Genomic DNA, 25,218 nt, shown 5'->3' with positions numbered 1-25,218 from the left:
TTGTTAAGCCCTCCTCTACAGGATAAGGGTGGTTGGTGGGTGGGGAGGGGGGGTGGTGGTGGTTGGATTATACCTGTTGTTGGGTTTGTTTCTACAATTGGTGCCCACAGTTTTTAATGATACCCGAGAGTTTTGAAGATTAACCACCATTTAGGTGTGTGTGTGTGGTGTGTGTGTGTGTGTGTGTGTGTGTGTGTGTGTGTGTGTGTGTGTGTGTGTGTGTGTGTGTGTGTGTGTGTGTGTGTGTGTGTGTGTGTGTGTGTGTGTGTGTGTGTGTGTGTGTGTGTGTGTGTGTGTGTGTGTGTGCGTGCGTGCGTGCGTGCGTGCGTGCGTGCGCGCGCGCTCTTGCGCATGTTTTCTTTTCTTTTTCCTGCCAATTTCTGAGCTGTATGGCGGATCCGGCTCGGACTTTTGGAATGAAATTCTGCATCACTAATGAGAATAAAAAGTATGTGGGGCTAACTTTTTTTTTAACCTTGACCCAGACCTTATTTTTTAAGTCCAGACCTAATTGTTGACATTTTCACATGTTTCACCAAAACTCGACTAAGGTTTACCCGAGTGGAATGAAATTGCCCTCTAGATAGTTTCGACAAAGGCGCATTTCCACTTATTTACATCATACCCCTCTGGGTTAAAGGACAAGGTCAATTGGCACTCTGAAAAGAACATGTGTTTTTTGTCATCACTCAATTTTGCCAATGCTGAATCTCAGACCACCTTGGCCTTCCAAGATGTTCTTGCATTGAAGTTGTGCACCTGATAATTGTTTTGTCCTTGGCCTACTTTTTCGAATTGTGACCTAATGAACAAAATACACCTTTTTGATCAAAACTTGAATAATTTTCCTCCGATTTTCATGATGTTGAGTTTTATGCATGCATTGTAGATGTAGACACATTTTCTTAGTTTACACTCTATCGGTAAATGTTCATGGTCAAGGTCATATGGCAGTCCCAAAAAAATATTCCCATCATTAGATCATGGGTGCTGCGGGAGGCTTACCCTTGTTGATTGCTTTGTGATCGCAGATATCTAGTTACCATTTGATATTGATAGTATTAGCCCGTTCCCCGAGCAGTGAGAGATGGCCTTTTGCAATTGCTTCTGTGTGTCAATCCAGGCCGGAACCTTTTTACATTTGAGCTTTCATCATCAAATTTTCCACAAGCCTTTGTTATGAGAATATGGCGAAGATGAATAAATTGAAAATATGCTGTTGTTTTCGTCAAGTTCAGTTTGGGTGCCAAGCGGATGCGGACGGGCTTTGCATTTTGAGATGCTTTCTAGTTTGTCCTGTAATACTTTGAGTGTTCTTTTTGTTGGAATTACAGGGTTTCATCGATTTCAGATATGCCTGGTGTTGGCTTAATTGTGAGGGTGGTGGGCTTGGGATCCAAGGATCCTGAGTTCAAATCCCACTCAGCTGTTGAATTAATACCAGGTGGAGTTGACTCTGCCTGTCATCCTTCCGACTTCGGCAAAATGAGTGCCAGCTTGCTGGTATACTGTCGGAGTGGCAACCCATCCAGGATTGTGTCCAATAGCCAAGGAGACTGCTTAGGTAGCACCAACGCTCTGCACAGTGTATGGTCCCAATGGATGGATGGATCAATTCAGATGATGGGGAAAGCCTGTTTTTTATATTTATTTATTTATTTTAATGTTCTTCTACCGACAATTTCCGGAGGCATGTTTTCAGGTTGTCCGTCCGTCCGTCCATGATAAGTTTTCGTTGCCGCGATAACTTAAGAACGGCTGAAGGGATCTAAGCCACACTTGGTACAATTAGATATAATGATGCAAGATTAACTGATTGGATTTTGGAGTCAAAAGGTCAAAGGTCAGAGGTCATGTTCGGTAAGGATTCTGTTGCCGTGCTAACTTGTGAACCAGCGCTTGGATTTTGACCAAACGTAAGACACAAGTATGTATAATGATGTAAAGATGAACTGATTAGATTTTGGCATCAAAAGGTCAGAGGTTATGCATGTCAGGTAAAAATGTGATACCTGGGAAGAGCTGAACGGATTTAAATCAAACTTGGTACAAGTATTATAATTATATAATAATGTGTGCGGAGGCATATCGGTCGACGTCATGACATTGAACAATGAAGAGTGCTATTCTTGTTTTTCTTTTTATTCTGCTTATATTATATCATCTTTCCTGTTCATGTTGTCAAAATGAAAAAAGCTTCTTTTTTTTATTTATTTATTTATTTATTTATTTTTTAACTGTTGCCTTCTTTTTGTCATTGAAGCATCCATTTCTCAAAGGAAATTTGTTTGTTTATTTTAAAAGGTTAACATCCAATTGTGGTCTCTTAACTGCTGGTGTTTACGCTGCCTCCATCTTACAGAGCATTCTCTTGAGCGAGCCCTCTGATTCTGAGAACGACACGGACACTTCTCTATTTGGTAATGATGAGCTGCAGGAAATGCTTCGGCTGCACAAGTTCCGCAAACTGCATCAAAACAAGTACCGTGCTCACAAAGAGGTCAGTTTTCTTTGACTTGAAAATGGATCAGCCCTCAGCTCACCGCCAAAATTTTCAAGTTGAACAAAAGCAAGTTTCAAAAATTGACATTAACCATGATGTATGATACTTCTCTCGTCAAATACTTCACTTTACATTCCTGTGTTTAAACAGCACCATCAAGCACTGTTGAATTTCCCACTAGTTTGTATGGATGTAACCATGTCTATTCCATCAATGGTTGAAACGTATCTGTGACATCACATGCATTTTGCAGTCCATCATACACCACCAAACTCGTGAATGATGCCATATATTTTGGCTTTCTCTCTCACTTGAAGGCCTATTTGTGAAAATGATTTGGCATTATGCCGAACATTGTCTACCGCTGATAATGTTGTGAAAGTCGCAAGCTTTCCCTGTCCTTCGCTTACAATCGTTTACTTTCCCCCTGAATTGCCTACCTATGATTCGCAATTCAAGAATGAAAGCTGGATGTTCAGCATGGATATTGCAATTGCTATTTATGGATTTGCCATTAACTACCGCACTAGTAACACATGAATGCCTGAACACGGGCTTTAATCTTTGATCTTCATCTATCTATAATTCCAGCTGTGTGTGTGTGTGTGTGTGTGTGTGTGTGTGTGTGTGTGTGTGTGTGTGTGTGTGTGTGTGTGTGTGTGTGTGTGTGCGTCTGTGTGTGTGGGTGTGTGTGTGTGGGTGTGTGTGTGTGTGTGTGTGTGTGTGTGTGTGTGTGTGTCCGCTGTTTCTCGACAACCACTGGTCCGATCTAATTTAAACTTGCCAGATATATTGCTGGGGACCTGAGGATGTGCCTTTTCAAGGTTTGATATTAATCGGACAAGTGCCTCCCAAGTTATGGCCATTTATTTACCAAACCAATGACAAGACACGTTGTTGCGTGGGCGTGGCTGATGGGGGAAGGGAAGCTCAGCCACGTTCCCCATTACGGGATACAACGTACGGGCTTCCGGAGAGTGATGACTTCGTGTATTCTAATAATTTCTCGATTTCTTATGCGCATTTATAGATAAACACAATGCCCCAAGTTATGATCGTTTTCATATTAGACGGTGCATAAATTTCGATAACATCAGAGTGAGCTGGTATGTCCGAACCAGGAAGTAATAAATTTTTCTCTCTCTTCTCTTCTCTTTTTGTTTTTCCTTGTGACGACATTGCGAAAATGCAAAATATGTTGGCGCTAATTGAATAATTGGCCATTAAAACTAAATTGCGAATAATCATAACCGCGATATGCGAACTTCCAGACCACGCACGTACGGACACGCGAGAGCGAATAAACGGCCTGTGGGGTTGTTGTTTCTTGCTCGCGGTTTGAATATTTATTTATTAATTTTTTTTTTTTTACGGGCACGTACTCATGGGAGTAATGTTAGCATTATTACACTCCCTTGTTTTTTTGTTGTTTTTAAAATATGCTTCCTTTTTATACGCTGGATATATATATATATATATATATATATATATATATATATATATATATATATATATATATATATATATATATATATATATCGGGGCGTATTATGTGATACCAGTCGTCCGTCCGTTCCTGTCCGCACTCTCCCAAAGTTTTCAACTTTCACGTTTCATATTTGGTACATAGGTACAGACTGTGGAGACGGTGTGTCGCGACATACGTTCGTCATCTAAAGTGGTTGCCATGGCAACCAGGATGCTGTTTTCCATGTAGTAGCACAATTCTGTATATACCTTCTTGTTCAGGCGTATATTGTGCTCACTTGAGCTCTTGTTGCTTATCAAATTGTCTAATGCTTTTGATTGGAAGAGATCTCCCTCCTTTAGAAATCTGTGGCTCATCTTCACAAGTCTTATCTCTTCAACATTTGAGACAATTTGAAATCGACGGAAACATTTTAATAACGTCTTGTGTTTTGCATATTTTGGTGCTTACTTTTTCAAACGACTTGATGTTATTTAAAAAGGCTTCGGATGATTTTATTGGTCATGTGGAAAGTGCTTTAAATGTGTGGCAAGAAAAGCCATCCGTACCCTATATATTTAAAATACTTATTCACAACATGAACAGGATGACAATGTGACCCTTAAAGGAGAAAAATGTCCATTCAATTACATAGTCCTGTATATACAGAGCTATTATTTTTGCTTGCAAGCCGAGTTGACCCGCAAAAGCACATTGGTTCCGAAATCCCTGTCGTGTTCCAGACTTTTTAATACTTTCATCACCAAAGGTTTGCGATTCATTATCCTCCTACTATTAATTTGCAATTGGTCACTGGCTTTGCCGCCAATACAAATTTTTGTTGCGGGCCCTAGGCATCAAAAACCTACATATATTTAACAAGCAGTTTAAAATGGAGCACCTTGCTACAATTGGAACATTTACATCGCGTCAGATGTGGCAATAAATGTGAATTGTTGCTCCTAGCTTGCCCGCTTGATGATAGAAGACGCCATTTGCATTTTTGCCGCCTCCATTGCTACCCCGTTTCGGATCTCGTGCGGGCACGGGCAGCTTGCTAATAACAGCCAACAAGCCATTTAAATATGAAAATGTGAACTGCTCTTGCACAGTTGTGCCATTTCGATAGGTGGACAAATTTTGTCACTTTCACGGCGCACAGGCCTTGGTGCCAAATGATACATTTTGTGGAAACCCAACTACCAAACAACTGTTAAAATGTTTTGTTGAAGACGACCGTTTTTTGGAAATTTGGAACCTTTTTTACCTTCGCATTCTGCGAAAGGTTATGTTTTGGTCGCTGTGTATTTATTTATTTGTGAATATGTGTGTTTGTTTGTTATTCGCATAACTCAGAATGTATTAAACCGAATTGCATGAAATTTGGTGGGATGATTCGTGAGTATCCAAGGACGATTTGATTAGATTTTGGGAGCGATCGGGTCAAAGGTCAAGGTCGTGAAAAGGTCAAAAACACTCTTTTGAGCTTAACTTCCTTCATAATACAGCTATCGACATGCAACCACCGCCATATTGTTCCATGACGAGATACCTTTCGGATATGTAGTGTCGGATTTGACGTAATGTCATCGGAAGTGCGTCTCAATGACGTCACAAGATGACGTAAATTTTCAATTTTCGATCTCATCAGTTTTGATCATACCGTTTTGTAGGACTTACCTTAACGACGTCACACACCAAATTTGACTTCGATCGGACTGACTGTTATGACGTCATTGACGTTTGAACATGACGTTTTTCAATTGTGGCTAAAATGTCCTGATATTTTACATTCAAATATCTATATAATTTATAAAGCAAAGTCTCCCAAATCCAGGCATTAGGATCAGTACCAAAATATCTGTTTATTGATGTACAGGTTTTGCCAATTAACTCTGTAGTTAAGGTCAAGGTCACATTCAAGGTCAAAATATACTTGTAGGCATAGCTTCAGATCTAATAGAGCTATTGACATGAAACCAACGTTAAAACGTTCAGTGAACTACGGGCTTTCAGAATGGTAGTCCCCGATTGGACGTGACGTCCCCGGAAGTGCGTCAAGATGACGTCATTTTTCAACTTTTTAATTTTTCATTGTTTATCATTCCATTTTGTTGGACTGCCTTCAAGGAGGTTACACACCAAATTTGACGTCAATCGGACTGACGGTTGTGACGTCATGGACGTTTTAAAACGACGTTTTTCAAATGTGCCCAGAAAAAAGTTGCGGCGGCGAAGGTATGCGCTCTACCGAGTGCCCGTTATAGTTTTTTGTGTTTTAAAAAGTTTTTGTTTTTTTAGTTTAAAATATTTGTGCAAATAGTACAGTTGGTGTTTCATGTAAATTAAACTGCTGATCCAAAATTTCATTGACTCATCTTCTGTTATCCTGGTTTTGTGCAACAACTAAATGAGCAGGGAAAAAAAAATGGAATTGAAAGTCCTGTACTTCTGCACAATGCACCATATGTTGTCATGCACCTTCTTTTATCCCAAGCCAAAACTTTCTCAAAATGTCATGGTGAGTGATTCCCAATGCTCTTAACATCTCAAAAAGCAAGTTTGGTGAAGAATGCTTTTCTATTCCATGACCACTAATACCCAGTGTGGGAACTAAACAGGTGAACTAAGGTCATACCGCCCTGGATGCCACAGCATTGTGTGCGCAGCATGAAATTGGAGTGGAAAAATGTGATTGAAGAAGTATTACAAACGTTCTTCCTTTATCTACTTTTCCATTGGGCAAGCCAATCCAGCCGAATACACCTGTTGCTGCCCACGCAATCGTCAGTAAAACCCATGAGTGAGATATCAACAGTGCCACCCTCTAGCACCGAAGAACAAATTACTTGAGCACAGATGCCCTTGTTAAGGTCTGTTGGGTCATGGAGTTCACAATAACCAGGTGTGAGCAAACAGTTTTTAAGTTGCAAAGGGTCTCTCTTCCCCCTCCCTCCGTCTATAACCCCCAACCCCCCCCCCATCTCCTCTGCCTCCCCCTACCAAAGGCTTCCACCCTCTCCCCATCTCGTTCTCTCCCTCCACCTACACTGATCTTTATTTGTTTGGGGAATTTTTTATTTTTTTCGAAACCCTAATGTTCATACTCCATCAAGGTTCAACAGTAAATGTTTTCTTCCCCCACCCTCTGACATGTTGATAGCCTCTGCGATTTAAGGACTATTTCATTTAATTAGTTCATTTAAAATTTAATTTTGTTTCTACCTCTGCCAACAAAGGTGGGTGGAGGATTTGTTTTTATCTCCTGTCTGTCTGCTTGCTTGTTTGTTTGTTTGCCTGTGAACAGGATGTTCTCAAAAAAAATTGCAGCTGGATTCGGATTAAATTTGGTGGAGAGATTGGGTTTGTGACCAGGGCAAAATGATTAGATTTTGGTGAAGATCCTGATTCGGATATGGATCCGAGAAATTTTAAAGTGATTCTTCACTATTGAGTGATAGGACTGAAACCGAAATATGGCACAACATCTCAAAACGTTATAGACGGATCCAGACGACACCTGGTGGACAGGTTGGGTGTATGACAATGATGAATCGATTAGATTTTGGTGAAAATCCGGATCCGGCTACGAAAAAAAAAAAAAGAGTATGTGAACTATCTCCGGCACCGTAGCTAAATTCCAGATTCCTGCACACACTGTCGAGTATCCTGCCTCAGAATGGTGACCCAACCAGGAGTGTAACCCCAGCCAAGAAACTGCTTCGGTAGCACCGACTGTTTATATAGAGCATGTGGTATGATGCAAAGGTGATGCATATTATGTGTTCGCATTATGATGCTTTGTTGAGGAGTGTGCTTTCACATTTGTGTAATCTGCAGCAGCTGCAGCAGTACCAGTTCTACAGCGTTGGCCTGCTGTCCAGCCAGGACCATTATCGCGAAGCTCACAGGCATGGCATGGGCAGTCGTGCGAAACGCCTCAAGGATGAGCGGAAGATGAAAGGTTTGCATTTCTACATTGAAAAACGATCTACACATTATGGATACAAATCAAAAAAGCTGGCGACAAAATGTCCTTTTTAGTATACAATATGCAGTAGGGAGGGCAGTAAGGAATGAATCTTTTTTTTTTTTTTAATTTTCATTTTTTAAGCGTTTAATTGTTGGACCCTTCTGTCATATTGTAACAACTTGTAGAGTATATCGATGAGGTTAAATGTAGCGTGTGCTTAGTTGGGCAACACAAGCTGGCAAGGTGAAAAGTGAGTCTTCCTCTCTCATTTCTTCTTTGATCAGATACATTCAAACTTCATAATAATAATTAAATCAGTTCCCTTTTTAGGTCATCTCTGCCGAGAAGACCTAATAAAGCCGGACCAAATGTCCGTCCATCAACAATTTTTCTTTCCGATCTTGATGAAACTTAATATGTGGGCAGAAATCGATGAGTGTTGCACAACGATATAACTTTTGTCCGGGTTCAAGGTCAGGGTCAAGGTCACGAGGTCACGTAAGTTATAAAAATCGCCATTTTCAAAACCTATCTCGTCTGCCATTCTACAAGATATTCGGCAACTGTTTATTGATTATGATAGTAAAAAATATTATCTTGTATCTAACCGGACAGATTTTTGAATTTCCGTCCCGTTTGGCCGCCACGTAACCTGGAAGATGGTCAAAAACACCTCCCGGTACAAAGAAAACTTTTTACTTCCGATCTTGATGAAATTTGGTATGTGGGTAGAGGTCGACGAGTGATACCCAACGACATATTTTTTTCCCGGATTCGAGGTCAGGGTCAAGGTCACGAGGTCAGGAAAGTTGTGAAAGTCGCCATTTTCAAAACCTATCTAGTCTGTCATTTTAGGAGATATCTGGCAACGGTTCATCTTTTATGATAGTAAATAGCATTATAGAGATGACCGTCACCCCCACACGGGGGTAATATATATATATATATATATATATATATATATATATATATATATATATATATATACATATATATATATATATACATATATACATATATACATATATATACATATATATATATATATATATATATATACATATACATATATATATATATATATACATATATTGTATACCTTGTCGAGGCTCATGTGAGAGCTAACACACAATGCACATCATGGGGGACATGAGACAAGAGGGGAGGGAGTGGGAAGGACAAAACAGTGGGGAACAGAGACATTAGGAGATCTGTGGAAGGGAGAGGGATGGGACAGGGAACATGGGGAATAGAATATGGACATTACAGGGTCTTTCAGGAAGGAAAGCAGGGAATTTGAAGGAGGTGGGCTTGGGTGGATTATCGGGGGTAAAAAAGATCGAGGTCGGAGAGATCATTGATGAAAACCAGAAAAAGAACAGGGCCCAGAATGCTACTTTGAAGAACTCCAGCCTGGACAGGAAGGGGGGGGGGGGATGAAAGAACTCCATTTAGGGCCACATGGTGACTGCGACAGGAGAGGAAGTCTGCGAGCCATGAGTGGAGATGGCCTTGAATACCATGGGAAGAGAGTTTGGTGAGTAGGGCAGGGTGCCAGACTGTGTCAAAAGCACGTGATATGTCCAGGGATACGGCTCGGATTTCCTATCTGGCATTGAGGACCTTCATCAATTGTTGGGAGAGCAGAAGCAGCATATCCAGGGTAGAGTGAACTGGTCTGAAACCAAATTGATCAGAAATCAAGCCATTGGAGAAGAGGAAGGATTTGCTGTCTGAAGCGATGATGGATTCCATAACCTTGCTGATGATTGGGAGAAGGCTGATTGGTCTGTAGTTGCAGGGATCTGTTTTTGCACCTATTTTGTGCAGGGCAGTAATGTTTGCTGATTTCCAAGCAGATGGCAGATGGCCTTGAGCAAATGAGAGGACATCTCATGACAATGAGAGGATGGCTTTGAGGACATGTGGGCTGATGCCGTCTGGACCGGTTGCAGAATCTGAGTCGAGGTTTGACAGCAAGCTCTCCACCTTGTCAGGAGAAAAGGACACAGAGTCCAGGGACAGTTGGGTGCGACTGGGTAAGGTGGGTAGAGAAAGTGGTGGGTTTTAGACACAAGATTTAGCTGCAAACACCGAGTTTCCGCATTCAGCTTTTTCACGTGCAGTATCGGCAGTGCTGCCATTTGAGGTAAGGGAGGGGATGGAGGGGGAACATACACCAGAAACAAATTTGATTAGACGCCACCAGGATTTTGAGGAGGGAGAGAGGTTTGAGAGTTCAGACTTGAGATTAGAAAGATGTTGTTTTCTGGCTCTCCTGAGGGTCGATACACACTTGTTCCGAGCTTTATGGAAGGAACTGAGATTGCCCTCAGTTGGGTTTGCTTTCCATGAGGCAAAGGCAAGTTGTTTCAGGACAACTGCCTCACCACAAGCTTCAGTGAACCAAGGACGGGAGGAAGGGTAGGACAACTGAAGACGAGAGGGGATAAATCTGTGAATGAGGGATAGCAAATTTCTTTGAAAGAATTCCCAGGATGAGTTGATGTTGGAGAAAGTAGCGGTAGGAGACGAGTCTATAAGTTTGAGGGCTGCTTGGAGACCCTGCCAGTCGGCTTGAGTGAAATGCCAGACTCGACGGCTGTGAGGTGGTTCTCTGATAATAGCCAGAGAGATGTCCACTTTGACAAGGACGTGGTCAGAAGAACCGATTTGGAGCGGAGGAAGAGCAGCAGATATTGTCAGGGAAATTTGTCAAAATCAGATCCAGAAGAGATGGAGTACCATTGGTTGAGATCCGGGTCGGGAAGTTGACCGATTGAATCAGTCCCAATGAGTCGCAGAAAGCTTTTGCTGAGGTGCCATGACAGGTGAGAGAGGTACCCACACCTAGCTAACTGGCATGATGACAATTGAAGTCGCCACATATGAGGAAGAGAGAGTTTGGATGAGAAGATAGAAGTTGGTCCATGTTTTCAGATAGTGAGGTGTAGATGGAGTCATCACTGTTAGGTGGACGGTACAGTACACATATAAACATGAGGTGAGAGTGGAGGGAAGCCGTAGCCAGAGGTATTCCTGGGGGTGTGGGGGAGTGAGGGCAGTGCATGGAGAGTGAGGAATAGAGTCTTTGATGAAGAGAGCAACTCCTCCACCAGGACAAGGCTCGGGTCTGTCAAACCGGAGGAGGGAGTAACTAGGGAGAGATACTTGGGAGTCAGACATGTCTCGGGGGAGGAAAGTCTCTGTTTGGCAGATTCTGTCTGGTTTGTCAGTGGCAACCTGTATGGAAAGATCTGAAAGGTTTAAGCGAAGGCCCCGGATATTTGAGGTCCATACTTTTAATGAAGATGTAGGGGAGGAGGCTTTCGGTGTGGGGGGGGAGGGGGAGGGTAGGACAAGGGGGGGAGGTAAGGAGTGTTAAACACTTACAAGGAACTGGAACATAGGAGGAGACCATTGTTCCCATCAAGCCTGTGCAATGGTTCTTTGTCCGTGCTCTATCCTTTTAAATGAAATGCTGAATAGCAAAGAAGCAGCATGTCCAATTTTTAAGTCTTCGTTATGACTCTGCCGAGGTTTGAACCACAGACCTCCCAGATTCAGAGCAGGCACTTCTAACCATTATTCCAGTGAGTTGGTTTCATCTTGAGTATCCCTTTGGATTTGGTGGACAATTCTATTGACAAGTTATTGCAGCACCTTTCACCCCCAACTGCCATTTGCTTTATATATTGCTAAACTTTTGGTTCAAATATGGTTATTGATTGATATAATCTGTTCAATGGTGGCAGTCAAATATGGTTATATTGTATTGTACTGTCGGACCACGCTATTTGCGGGGGATACGTTCCTGAAAAATGCCATGAATGACCAGGTCCACGAATGCCGGGGCATTTTTTTTCTTGTTTTTTTTTTTAGCATGGTCTATCCTCATGGAAGAGTGATTACACAGAACAAATCAGGACACAACATAACAAAGGGAACAGCAGGAGAAAAAGGGAACACCAACAGCAGGGCGGAGGGAGAAAGTGGACTGAAACGGACAAACGAGATGCAGGTAACAATGAGGAGTGAAGGAGAACGTAAAGGGCGGACAATATGGATAAATAAGCAAAATTGTGCTTGACCAGTTTGTGGTTTTGCTGAGGTCTGAGGAGAGGGGACAGGCTGCTGCCTGTCTGTCATAACGATGAGAGATGTCACAGCAGAGTGTGGAGTTGTCAGCAAAGATGTCAAAAGAATTTTCCAGAATCAGTAACATCATTGATGAAGGTTAGGAATACTATGGGGCCAAGAACACTGCCTTGGGGTACTCCAGCCTTGACAGGAAGAGGAGAGGAAAGGGTTCCCTCGAGCGACACACGTTCACTACGAGAGGGGAGGAAGTCAGTAATCCAAGAGTGGAGTTAGCCTTGAATTCCATAGGCAGAGAGTTTGGAGAGCAAGGCAGGATGTCAGAGTATCAAACTCCAGATATGTCAAGAGAGAAGGCTCTGATCTCATGTCTGATATTGAGGGCCTTCGCCATTGTTAGAGTAGAAGCAGCATGTCCAAGGTAAAGTGACCAGGTCTGAATCTGAATTAATTTGAGATGAGGCTGTTGGAGAAAACAAAGGATTTTATGTCAACTGCGATGATGGATTCTATGACTTTGCTGATGATTGGAAGTACAATGAACTAAATGGTCTGTAGTTAAGGGGATCTGTTTTTGCACCTTTTTATGTCATGTTGTGATGCTGGCTGATTTCTAATTTCCCAGGTTGATAGATGTAGGAGACCAGTCCTGAAATGTAAATAAATAAATTGGTAAATAATAATTAAATAAAAAAACCAATGTCACCCCCAGGGTGACCAGTATCTTGCCAAAATGTGAACATGAGTGGCTTATTTATTCGATTAAAGTTACTCAAAAAATAAGGGTTTCGTCGACCTTGATGCTTGACCTTTTTGTGACCTTGACCTTTGACCTTGACCTTTATATTTTCGTACGGTTAATGGTATCTCTCCAGGACCGTTGTACATGAAATATCAAGAGATTTTGATGAGAACTGAGGAAATAAAATTTTCATGAAAAATCCGTTTTTTTCGTCATTTGATGACGTCATAGCATCAAACTTTTGACAGATCTGGAAAGCACTTATCAAGCGCTTTCATATGAGGTATTACTCGATATGGTATCTAAGATTTCAAAATTTGACCTTTGGGTCAAAAACTTTCGACCTCCAACGCTAACCATGAAGGTCAAGGCCGATCGCCACCAAAAATTAATCAGCTGAGCACCAGACGATGAACTATATTCCCATTAAGTTTGAAGACGATCCGATCAAAATTACTCAAAAAATAAGGGTTTTGTCGACTCCCCTGATTTGTGACAAAGTGACCTTGACCTTTGACCTTGAGCTTGAAAATTTTATGCGCTGATAGGGACCTCTATAGATAGGCCTCTGATATGCGAAGTTACAAAAATTCCCAATGATAACTGTGCTCTGCAGAGTGATCGATACGTGATTACAGACAAACAAAAAAATACAAAAAAAAAACATACAAGCTGACTAACATATCTTGCAAAAACTTCGTTTTGGCAAGATAAAAATAATACCCACAAAGTGCAAATGTAGAAAGTGCAAATTTTTTATGAGATCCACGAATAGTGGGGTACAATACTCTGACACACATTGGTTGCGTTCGACCTGGCACTTTCAAGTAAATAGGACCGAAACTCGAATGTTGTTTGATTTGTCCAGGATGCCACCCTTGGTGTTCACTCTATGGCTGATGCAAGTAACTGATGTGGCAGGTCTGAATTCCAGCAGCAGGATTCTTGCACATATTTGTCTTCTCAATAAAATATTGTTACGGTTGTGGAGGAAGATGGAGGAATTTAATGTGAAAGTTAGGATTGAATAGAGTTGTTTGGTCCGTGGATGTGTAGGAGACATATCGATAAAATTAGAGGGAAACTGTGAGCTTAAGTGTTACGTGTCACCACATGTGGGGTGGTGCGGTGTTAATTGGATAGGGATTAAGGATAAGTTCCCCCAGTATGTAATTGCCCCCCCCCCCTGTGACTTTTCCCTATGCTTTTGTATTACAAACCAGCAAATATGGAGTTGCGCTTTGACAACAAGTATAACAAAAGCTAAGTAAACGTGCCGAGCGGGCGGAGACAGATTTCCCGGGCTTTGCGCGAGCAAGCCACGCCCCGGAGGTGGGAAAGTTGTTCAGGGTGATGTCAGTTCAGAGAAGGAACGCATGAGTGCGGAGTGATGGGCGCACGTGGTCGAGAGAGAATGTAGCTCAGAGATGGCCTGTAAGAACAGGGCTCCACTGCTGGCTTTCCTTCGATGCATGAAGAAGACTGCACAATTCTCGTATTCGCGATTTGGCTCGTGTACTGAGCAAGACGTTTGCCATCGACTCTTGGTTGGTTGTGTGGGACGGACCTCGGAACCTCGTGTATGTCACCGAAGGGGACGCCGCCATTCTGCAAAGAGCGCATCGGCAGGCACGATAGACCAAGAAGCTGCACGACGGTCGGTGAGCTTGATGTTGAATACCAACAACGAATTGCCTGACAAACATTCCCGCTGTGGGAGAGCGGCTTGGCGCCATTTTGCGCGAGTACACGTGCAAATAGAAGCGCCTCGATTCCACGTTCCATAAAGACCATCGCTGGACCAAACTAAAGGCCCTGTCACACCTTGACGATTTCGCCAGCATATGCCTGACGTATGAAAAATTTGGCTAAAACGCTGGCACACGTCGAATACGTTATGGGTAAGTTTGTATACGTTAAGAGCACGCTGGCATACGATGTAGTACGCTGGCATACGTCGTAGTACGCAGAGGTGTTAGACAAATTTTCCATGCTTGAAATTTTTCGACATATGCCAGCGTATGACTCACACGTTCCGCATAATGCTGGCCATAATTTGTAGGCACGTTACGCGATCGTTGACACACGTCGACACACGTTACTTGTAAGTAACTCATAAGTCGAAACACATCGAGGTAATGTTTAGCGTACCCGAAACTTATTTCTAACCTATGAGTAACGTGTTGTAGGCACGTTACGTGATCGTTGACACACGTCGGACACATGTTACTTGTACGTTACTCAAAAGTCGAAGCGCGTCAATGTAATGGTTAGCGTCAGTGTTCCAGACTCCCTGGGGTTTTTTCTTCTTCTTTGATATGACTGTGATGTTAACACTTCGATTTATTGTGCGGTTATAATATAATATAATTAATAGGCTGCCGCTCAACGATTTAAATCATAACCGTACTAGAAATCGAAGTATCAACATCACCGTCATACCGAAGAAAAAAAAAAATGTCCACTATCGCCAGCCATCTGCTCAGGTTAGCGCTTATTTATTTTTTTGGTTCACGAAAAATATTTTCACGAAAAAATAAGTGACCACTATATTCGTTATTGTTGTGTGTCTGTCTGTCTGTATGTCTGTATGTCTGTCTGTCTGTCTGTCTGTCTGTCTGTCTGTCCTGAGCATAGCTCCGTGGGTTTTGATTCGATCCTGATAAAAATTTTGGTGGGAGGTTTATATCATGATCTAGTTGTGTTTTTGTTATGGGCCCATTATGGGTGGAGCCACGCCCAAAAAACATGTTTTTAGGGGGTAGCCGGTTTCAATTTGCATCTTCTCCTAGGAGGTTTGTCGAATCTGGCAGGGGTTTCGGTATTTGGTTAGCCCCATAGCACCTGCATAGCCCCACGGAGCTCGATTTTTCATTTTCATCCCAAGGTCAAGGTCACGAACTTAGAAAATTGCGAATTTTGACATAAAAATCCATCTTCTCCGAGGGGTTTGTCGAATCTGGCAGGGGTTTCGGTATTTGTTAGCCCAATGGCATCTGCCTAGCCCCACGGAGCTCGATTTTTCATTTTCGTGTCAAGGTCACAAGGTCACAAACTTAGAAAATTTCGAATTTTGACATAAAAATCATACGACCGCCCAAACTTAGAGAGCTCGGATGACAATATTTTTTTATGTATAATCTTGAGGTCATTCCCCACCTAAAGTCTTGAAACCATTTTTCTCTATTTTGAACACCTTGCCCATGGTGCCCCCTTCATGTTTGTTTTTACGCTGATTTCATCAAAGTATGGGTAATCCGAGGAGTGTAAAATGCCATATAGCCTATGTGACGTTATATTGTTCCTGGAATGTTCCAGAGGAAGTTTTGCACCAAAGGTCATAATCCTTGACCTTTGACCTTTAAAGTTCACAAAGGTCTCATTTTCAAAGTTGTAGAAATCGAACCGGGTTTTTGACCTTCTTCGACGAACTAACTCCAATAAGCTATAGCATGTATCCTGTTTCCTTATTTAATGTCCACAACATTGTTTTGGGACCTTTAAAGGTTATGCAAAGGTCAAATTTTTAAAGTTGTTGAATGAAACTGGGTTTTTGACATTTTGCAGCTAATAACCTGTCACTCGTACCACATCATGTTGATCATTTTTATAACTTGGTCAAAAATTATCACATTGTCTCATCCTTGACTTATGAAACAATCTACATCGTCAAATACCGCTCGTGGAACCATCGTCATCTTCAGACTTGTTTCTTTTTAATATCATTATTATTATTAACAAGGAAATACAATCTGTCGCTGGTGGGTACATTAAAGGAGAGAGTGGGTGAGAGAGAGAGAGAGAGAGAGAGAGAGAGAGAGAGAGAGAGAGAGAGAGAGAGAGAGAGAGAGAGAGAGAGAGAGAGAGAGAGAGAGAGAGAGAGAGAGAGAGAGAGAGAGAGAGAGAGAGAGAGAGAGAGAGAGATAGAGATAGAGATAGAGATAGAGATAGAGATAGAGATAGAGATAGAGATAGAGATAGAGATAGAGATAGAGATAGAGATAGAGATAGAGATAGAGATAGAGATAGAGATAGAGATAGAGATACGGACGGACGCACAGTCAGAGAGACGCACAGTCAGAGAGACGCACAGTCAGAGAGACGCACAGACAGAGAGACGCACAGACAGAGACTAAATCCCCGCTCTCTGAACACACCGCAAATGAAAGCGTTTTTGGCCAGTCCCGAATTTTTAGATAGGAAATCCTGTACATAGTGCCCCCGATAAACTGAACACCCCGAAAATCTGAACACCCCGCATATGAACATGCTTTTTACCAGTCCCAAACCAGTTTTTACCCCGCACTGTGAACGCTACTCCAACCTTTGAAGGCATCAGTGCGAAACATGGCCATTGTTCAGCCGCGGCTGCATGGCAAACGTCATACAAACAAACGCCGTTGCTAATTACCACCCATTGCGCAGTTGGTTTTACTGGACGCAATGGCGTGGATAGAAAATGCAGCGGGGTGTGAAGAGATACAGTGACTTAATTAGAACCTGTTTCTAAATTAATCAATGGTAATCAACCAATAAGCGTCAAGAATTACAATTTCGTCCAATCAGCAGAGGCCTCCCCCTGAGGGAGGGCCACAAGAAGACCCTGCACACCTCCTTTCCATCGATCTTCACTTGCTATTGAAGTTCACGCAGTACGATATACCAAAATGCCGAAAACGCGTCACGATCTGCCGTTGGAAGATAAAGTCTGTCTGGTCAAGGAAGCAGAATCCAAGTCGCAATGCAAACTCGCTGATTTCGGAATTTCGCTGGGCGCAGTGAATGGTATTTTACGTCGTAAAGAGTCGATATTGAAGGGATTCGAAGACGGGGCCCTTTCTTCACGAAGTCGATGAAGAGGAGGCAGTTTCGTAGACATTGACAACTGCGTGCACACATTGTTCCATGCTGCTCGTTCAAAGAGGATCCCTGTCAGCGGACCTATGGTAAAAGCGAAGGCCTTAGAAATCGCGACTGCCATTGGTGAGGTGGATTTCAAGGCATCAAACGGCTGGCTTGCCTGATTTCAAGCTCAAAACAAGATCTCTGCACGTGCAGTTAACGGCGAGAGTGGTGGCGTTGATCAGATGACAGTAGAGGAGTGGAAAACGCGTCTGCCACAGCTATGCGACGGTTTCAAGCCACGAGGCATTTTTAACGCCGACGAGACTGGCCTCTTCTTCCGTGCTCTACCCAAAAGGTCGCTGGTGGAAAAAGGAGAGTCCTGTCATGGTATAAAGTCGCCAAAGGATCGAATGACGCTGCTGTTGTGCTATGCGCTAGTATGACTGGCGAGAAACTTAAACCACTCGCCATCGGCAACGCAGTGAAACCACATTGCTTTCGTAACATAAAAGTCGATTCCCTCCCTGTGTCGTGGACAGCAAACAAACGAGCGTGGATGACCTCGGCGTTGTTCGTTGAATTGTTGAAAGCGCTGGACAAGAAGATGCGAAACCAACGGCGGAGGATTCTTCTCTTCCTAGACAATGCGCCGTCTCATCCAATGGGTGTGACGCTGACGAACATGACCGTAAAGTTCCTGCCTCCGAACGTTACGTCGGTCTTGCAGCCCCTTGACCAAGGCGTGATAAGCAACCTGAAGCATCTTTTCAAACAACGGCTGCTCCGGCACGTGCTGTCGAAGATCGATACCGCTTCAAACGTAAACGAAATCTTGAAGAGCGTCAATGTTCTCCATGCTGTTCAGTGGAGCAGCAATGCATGGGATCAAGTCCAGCCGAAGACGATTACCAAGTGCTTCGTCAAGTGCGGCTTCCCTTCCGAGTCACCCGATAGTGAATGGGACGCTGACGATGACCTCAGCCTGCGCGAGCTCATTTCGCGCGGTGCAGAGATTGGCGTATGTGACGACGTGACCCCCGAGGAATACGTTCGGTGCGACGATATGGTGTGCGTTCATGACTGCGAGGACGACGACTGGGAGAACGATTTAATGCGGAAAGACGATGACGAAGAGAATGTGGACAAAGAGAATGGGGACGAAGAGGAAGTGGAAGACATGCAGGTGACTGTACAAGATGGACTCAGTTGTGTGCAAAAGCTTAAAACTCTCTTTCTGAATCAAGGATGGGCAGAGTTGCTCGCTCCTTTGGAAAGAATCAAACATTCAGTTCAAGTTCATGTCCTGGAGAATGCCAAATCGAAACCACAGAGTTTTATAACATCTTGGCTTAGAGACAAGTAATTGTATAAATTTCAAATTTTGATTCTCGTGCTGTCAATTTTGCATTGCATTTTTGATCTTATCAATTTTCTATCTTTCTGTGGCAAATAATTCGAATAATTGTATTATTACTACTGAATGCCAATAATTGCGTGCTCATTTTGTCTGTGGAATGTGTATTTAGATGTGCATGTATTGATTAAACGACTTTTGTGACCTATCGAATACAGATGACGCGTTCATGGTCGGTTGATACCCGAATCCCCGATAATGTGAACACTCCGCATATGAACGCATTTTCGTCCAGTCCCAGAAGTGTTCAGAATAGCGGGGTTTTACTGTATATGGATCAGGATGGGGGGGGGAGAAGTAGAGGGGTGGGGAGAGGAGAGGAGAGGAGAGGAGGATTCTGGCAGATGTGCCACCCTGTTTACTATCCATCCAAGAGACGGCACACACATTGATGAATCACCCTGCCTGTGAAACACCAGAATGACAGTTTATAGCTGGGTCGGGATTCAAACCTAGGTTAGACAGCTTCGAGCTAGTGTGCATGCTTCTCGGCTATCCTTCCGTGATGTGGCGATTCATTGCTTTGGAACCACTGAAAACATTTTTCACTCATTGTAATCCTCAAATTTATTTTGCCTTCCTCACTCCGGAGATGTCCCCCACAGAGAGCCGAGCTGCATTATTGCCATGGAAGCTTGAAGAGTGTTTGCCAAGTGGCTTCAGCATGGAAGGAAGCACTCCAACTAAATGGTTGAAGAAACTTGAAAAAAAAAACTAAACGTTAATTTTTTTATATATAGCTATCTTTGGCGAAGTGACGTGTCATATAATATAAGAAGATCTTACAAAATGGGGAAACCGTGCAAAATAAAAATGCACATTTTGAGCAGGCGAGCCACCGCCCGACAACGCACGGCCAAACGCAGATGAGTGGGACCTGAACTCTGTTCAAGTCGATCGATATATTCAGTGATAGTGCGAATCATTTGCCATGTATTGCCATGGCTTGCAAATGAACAACCATGCAGCTTATAGAGTGCTCACCGAGTGGCTTAAGCACTCAAGCAAGCACTCCAAATAAATGACTGAGGAGGATCGGCAGGCTTAGCAAATGATTTGCGATCGGTCATTTAAACCCCTCCCGGAGATGCCTGGAATGTGAAACAATGTCCCAATTAGACAAATAAACACTTCTTTTTCTGTTTTTTTTGTTCGTCGGAACCGCTGCTGAGGTCAATAAAGAAGTTAAAATTTTGAAATTCAAATCAGATTAAGAGATCTGAGAAGTTGTCGCATTTGCAGAAATGAAATAAAGCCATGAACACTGGTGTCTCTGGGCGTTCATAAGTATTGTGATGTATCCAGCAATTTGTAAGTATTATGATGAGGCATTCGATTATTTGAGTGAGTAAAGGGAAAGAAAAAAAAACTCTCATGAAGAAATCGTTGCGGCCTGTTCCAAGTCAAGGTATTGTTTAGCAGGCCAAAGAAAATGCCGAATTAAGACCCCAGCGAGGTGACCAAGGATGATATCTTGATAAAGGATGATTAAATAAGGCCGTTAATTATCTTCAAAAGGGTGTTTAAATTTACCCAAACACCCAATTTCAGTCATTCACTCCTTGGATTTCCTTTGGTATGCATGCAAAGTTTCAGGCCGCTAGGTTTCATTAACGCTCCACCGCACGTCTGCCTTCCCTTCATCTCACCTCTCGCTACCTTCTCTTCCCCGACCCCTCCCCTCTCTCTCTCTCTCTCTCTCTCTCTCTCTCTCTCTCTCTCTCTATCTCTATCTCTATCTCTCTCTCTCTATCTCTCTCTCTCTCTCTCTCTCTCTCTCTCTCTCTCTCTCTCTCTCCTTCTCTCTCCTTCTCTCTCCTTCTCTCTCCCTCTCTCTCCTTCTCTCCCCTTCTCTCTCCTTCTCCCTCCTTCTCTCGCCTTCTCTCTCCCTCTCTCTCCTTCTCTGTCCTTCTCTCTCCTTCTCTCTCCTTCTCTCTCCTTCTCTCTCCTTCTCTCTCCTTTCTCCCCACCCCTCCGCTCACTCTTCCCCACCACCACCTCACTCTCTCCCCTCTCCCTTTTCCCCACCCCTCTTTCTCTCCCCCCCACATTTTGTCCCTTTCCTCTCCTCTTTCTCTCCCCCCCTCTTTTTCTTCCTCCCTCCGTTGTATTCCCATCGGCTAAGCGACAGATGGTATTTGCTCGTAAAAAAAAAATTTTTGTAAATACGAATGCATGACATCATTTAATGTAATTTTCTTTTAACTAAGATGATGGGTAAATGTGATTGAACCATTATGACTTTATTATTGCTCTTCAAATTTGGCTCGGGGTCATTTGTTTGATTGCCTGATTGCCCATTTACTCCACCTTCAGCAAAACTGAAAAGACAAAAGCGACGGCGCCGTGAGGATCAGCTCCGTTCCTCTCCAGCACTTTCAGACTCTCGCTTTGTGGCACGCTTTTCACAAGAGTTTGCTGTATCAGGCCGCAAGCGGCACCTCACTGCAGAGCAGCTGGATGCACGCCGGAAGCGCTTCTGGCTGTCCATCGTCAAGAAGGACATTCCCAAAGTAATGTATAGGTTTTTCAGTTGCTGTTTTGTTCAGTTGCTGCTTGCTTTGTGTTGTTACTGCAATACCACTTCAATGATGAAGATGTTGCTCCAGACTGACTTCTGTGTTTTCTGTCTTTCAGGCTGTAAAGCAAAAGTCTTCAGCACACAATAATATTCTAACTAATGCCAAAAAGGTGAGGAGCATTTTCTTAATTCTTTGTTTCAAGTTGCTCGTGGTTTCCATTTCAACTCTTAACATTTATTTTTTACTTTTTTCTAAACTAAAACCTTATCTATGCTCTTTATTTAAAGAGGAGCAATGAATTTCTGAAAGTCCAAACCAAAGTATCACATTGTGTTGGGTGGTGGACGAAATTCATAATGTGCAAAATGAAAGGGTGAGATTCAATTTATACATCCATACCATGCAGGAGTACAGGCTGGGACAAATCCATATACAACTCTCTTCACTACGCAGTGTAATCGGCAGGTCTTTATGGCGTTTTCATCAGGCGTGGGAAACTTTGCCGATTACTTCATCGTCAATGCTTCAGTCATTTCCTAGATTCGCGTGAATAATTCAGAATACAATAACATTCATAATAAGGCTGCTGTACCGTACCATTACGTTTGATATGTGAAACTTCAATTCGGCTCCATGAAACACCAGTGCTGAAAAAATAAAGCTTGACTCTTGACGTCAACTATTTTGGATGTTTACATGTACCTCTGTGCAGTAATTGTAAGATATGATTGCAATTTGTATGTTTGTCAGAGCATGGCTGGATGATAACCTTTAGACTGCGGGATCAAATTGCCTTCGGTTACATAACTTGCCGGTTGATGGTGCGCTGAGCATGTGCATTTCCCCCTTTCTGAAGTGCATTTGATCGCCAGTGCCACAGTAAATTAAAAAGATCCTGCATTGTTGTGCAACATCGTCATTTGTTAAAATAATGTATGCATATAAAAATGAACACAAGAAGTATACTTAGCTTGCATCACCAGCCTGTCGGGAGAGATGGACCTAAAGTATGAAACATGTGGAAAACGGTGAAAAAACACACAGTGATCAGTTCAAGACACTGAAACAACAATAAAGAGCCCCCCCCCCTAAAAGAAGACTAATACAAACAAATACAAATTTCTAAGTAACTGACATGTTTATTTAATTGAAAATGGGAGCCAAATACAGGCAATTCCTGGAGGAGAACCTGCTTCAGAGTGCAAAAGATCTTTGACTGCGGCGAAGATTTACGTTCCAAAAGGACAATGACCCCAAGCATACAGCCAAAGCAACACTGGAATGGCTTCAGAACACGATTGTGAAACTCCTTGAGTGGCCGAGCCAAAGCCCAGACTTGATTCCCATTGAGAATCCGTGGAAAGACTTGAAAATTGCTGTTCACCGACTCTCCCCATCCACCTTGACAGAGCCTGAGCAAATGCGAAAGGAAGAATGGGAGAAAATCCACAAATCCAGATGTGCAAAGCTGAAACAGATATACCCTTGGAAGAAGAGTTGAAGCTGTAATTGCTGCCGAAGGTGCTTCTACAAAGTATTGACTCAGGAGGCTGAATAGTTACAGTCGGGCCCAAAAGTTTGCATACACTTGAGCAGAATACAGTTGACTTCCATTTATACCTCTCTTCTCTGCAATAATCATAATTCTTTCCATTACTAGAACAATTTCAACCATTCTCCCTTGTTTATATCAAGGGTTTCTGCAACTTTTGTACTTTGGATGATTTTATTCACAGTTTAATTCATGATGTCACAAAATAGCAGGTCAAAAGTTTATATACACCAAGGTGACTTGCTGCATGATTGGCTTTCAAAAGGCCTAGAATGTTCTGAAATGGCCTTCTATCACTTGTATTGTGTCCCCCACTCTCTGCTGATTATAATTGTTATGTAATAGGTCAGCTCGTGCTTCCATGGCTGTATAAAGGGCTGAGGTGTCCTATTCAGGCCCTATTTCCACTTGAGACAGCAAGGGGAAGGCAAAAGAATACTCTCAAGACCTGAGGAAGATCATTATCCAGTTGCACAAGTCAGGAACTTCTCTAGGGGGCATATCTAGGCAACTAGAAGTGCCATGGTCATCTGTTCAGACGATTGTGCGGAAGTATAGGACCTAGGGACAACCAAGATCCTTCCAAGATCATGCCGGAAGACCAAGTTGACACCAACCGATGAGAGGGCATTGGTCAGAAAGGTGCGCTTCAACCCCAAGACTACCAAAAAACACCTGTGCCAATAATTGGAGGCTTCAGGGGTGAAGGTGTCACTGTCCACCGTCCAGAGGGTCCTGCACCGAAACGGACTAAGAGGCTGCAGAGCACGAAGGAAGCCCCTCCTTCAAAAACGCCACTGCGAAGCCAGGCTGAAATATGCAAGAACGCACAAAGACAAAGATAGAGCCTTCTGGCGGAGTGTCCTTTGATCTGATGAAACCAAGATGGAACTTTTTGGCCACAATGACCAACAGTACATCTGGCGAGAGAAGGGACAGGCCTTCAAACCAAAGAACACAATACCCACGGTGAAGCATGGTGGTGGCAGCATCATGCAATGGGGATGTTTTGCTGATAGTGGTCCAGGAGCACTGTATAAGATAGATGGCACCATGAAGAAGGAAGACTACTTGGAAATTCTCCAAGGGAACCTGAAGCAGTCAGTTCAAAAGCTGAACCTCAGACGTCGCTGGACCTTCCAACATGACAACGACCCAAAGCATACTTCCAAGTTGGTTGCTGGATGGCTTCAGCAGAACAAGGTTGATGTTTTGGAATGGCCAGCTCAAAGCCCGGACTTAAATCCAAGAGAGAATTTGTGGACGGAATTGAAAAAGAGAGTGCAAAAGAGGAAACCCACCAATTTGACTGAACTCTACCAACGCTGTCAAGAAGAATGGGTTAAAATACCTTCAGAGAATTGTAAGAAGCTGATTGATGGTTATCCTGCAAGACTGACTGAAGTTCGAAAGGTTAAAGGCTCTGCAACAAAGTATTAGACAATATTACAGTATGCTGTATGTAAACTTTTGACCTGCTATTTTTGTCACATCATGAATTAAACTGTGAATAAAATCATCCAAAGTGCAAAAGTTGCAGAAACCTTTGATAGAAATAAGGGAGAATTGTTGAAATTGTTTTGGAATGGAAATAATTCTGATTATTGTAGAGAAAAGAGGTATAAATGTAAGTCAACTGTATTCTGCTCAAGTGTATGCAAACGTTTGGGCCCGACTGTATGTAAATTAGATATTTCTGTCTTTCATTTCAAGAAATTTGTAATAATTTCTAAAAACATGTTTTCACTTTGTCATGATGAGGTACTTTGTGTAGATTGGTGAAGAAAAATTGAAGTTTTATCAATTTTAAATTCAGGCTGTAACACAACAAAATGTGAAAAAGTCGAGTCATGTGAATACTCTCTGAAGGCACTGGAAATGAACACACACAAGGGCCTATCCTCATGGAGGAGCTAAACAGCACAGCAGTTTTAGACTACCAAAGGCTTACCGATACCCCAACGAAGCCCTCATCCACCGCTCATGCGTAAGAAATAACATTGTCGGGAATGCATCTCCATATAAACAATGGTATAATGACCCCCTTTAGCATATTTTCGATTCGTGCGCACTTCCAGCAATGCATCCTGAGCACAAAATG

The 25,218-nt window shown here is 42.7% G+C and overlaps 1 protein-coding gene across 5 annotated transcripts in view; it reads left to right on the top strand.

The window, feature by feature from the left end:
* The window catches only part of INO80 (INO80 complex ATPase subunit), a 111,345-nt gene that overhangs the window by 25,532 nt on the left and 60,595 nt on the right, over positions 1–25,218 (top strand). For all 5 annotated transcript variants that reach the window (XM_085870212.1, XM_085870211.1, XM_085870213.1 and 2 more), the window contains 4 exons: positions 2,363–2,500; positions 7,812–7,935; positions 21,360–21,556; positions 21,681–21,734. In XM_085870212.1, coding sequence (XP_085726338.1) covers positions 2,363–2,500; positions 7,812–7,935; positions 21,360–21,556; positions 21,681–21,734 — 513 coding nt within the window. The remainder of the gene's footprint in view (positions 1–2,362; positions 2,501–7,811; positions 7,936–21,359; positions 21,557–21,680; positions 21,735–25,218) is intronic.

Source organism: Eptatretus burgeri, chromosome 2, assembly GCF_056783735.1.
Source record: "Eptatretus burgeri isolate ZD-2024b chromosome 2, Ebu_testis_v1, whole genome shotgun sequence".
Taxonomy (NCBI): domain Eukaryota; kingdom Metazoa; phylum Chordata; class Myxini; order Myxiniformes; family Myxinidae; genus Eptatretus; species Eptatretus burgeri.
Note: the sequence above shows the minus strand (reverse complement) of the source record. Positions and strands in the feature narration are given on the sequence as shown.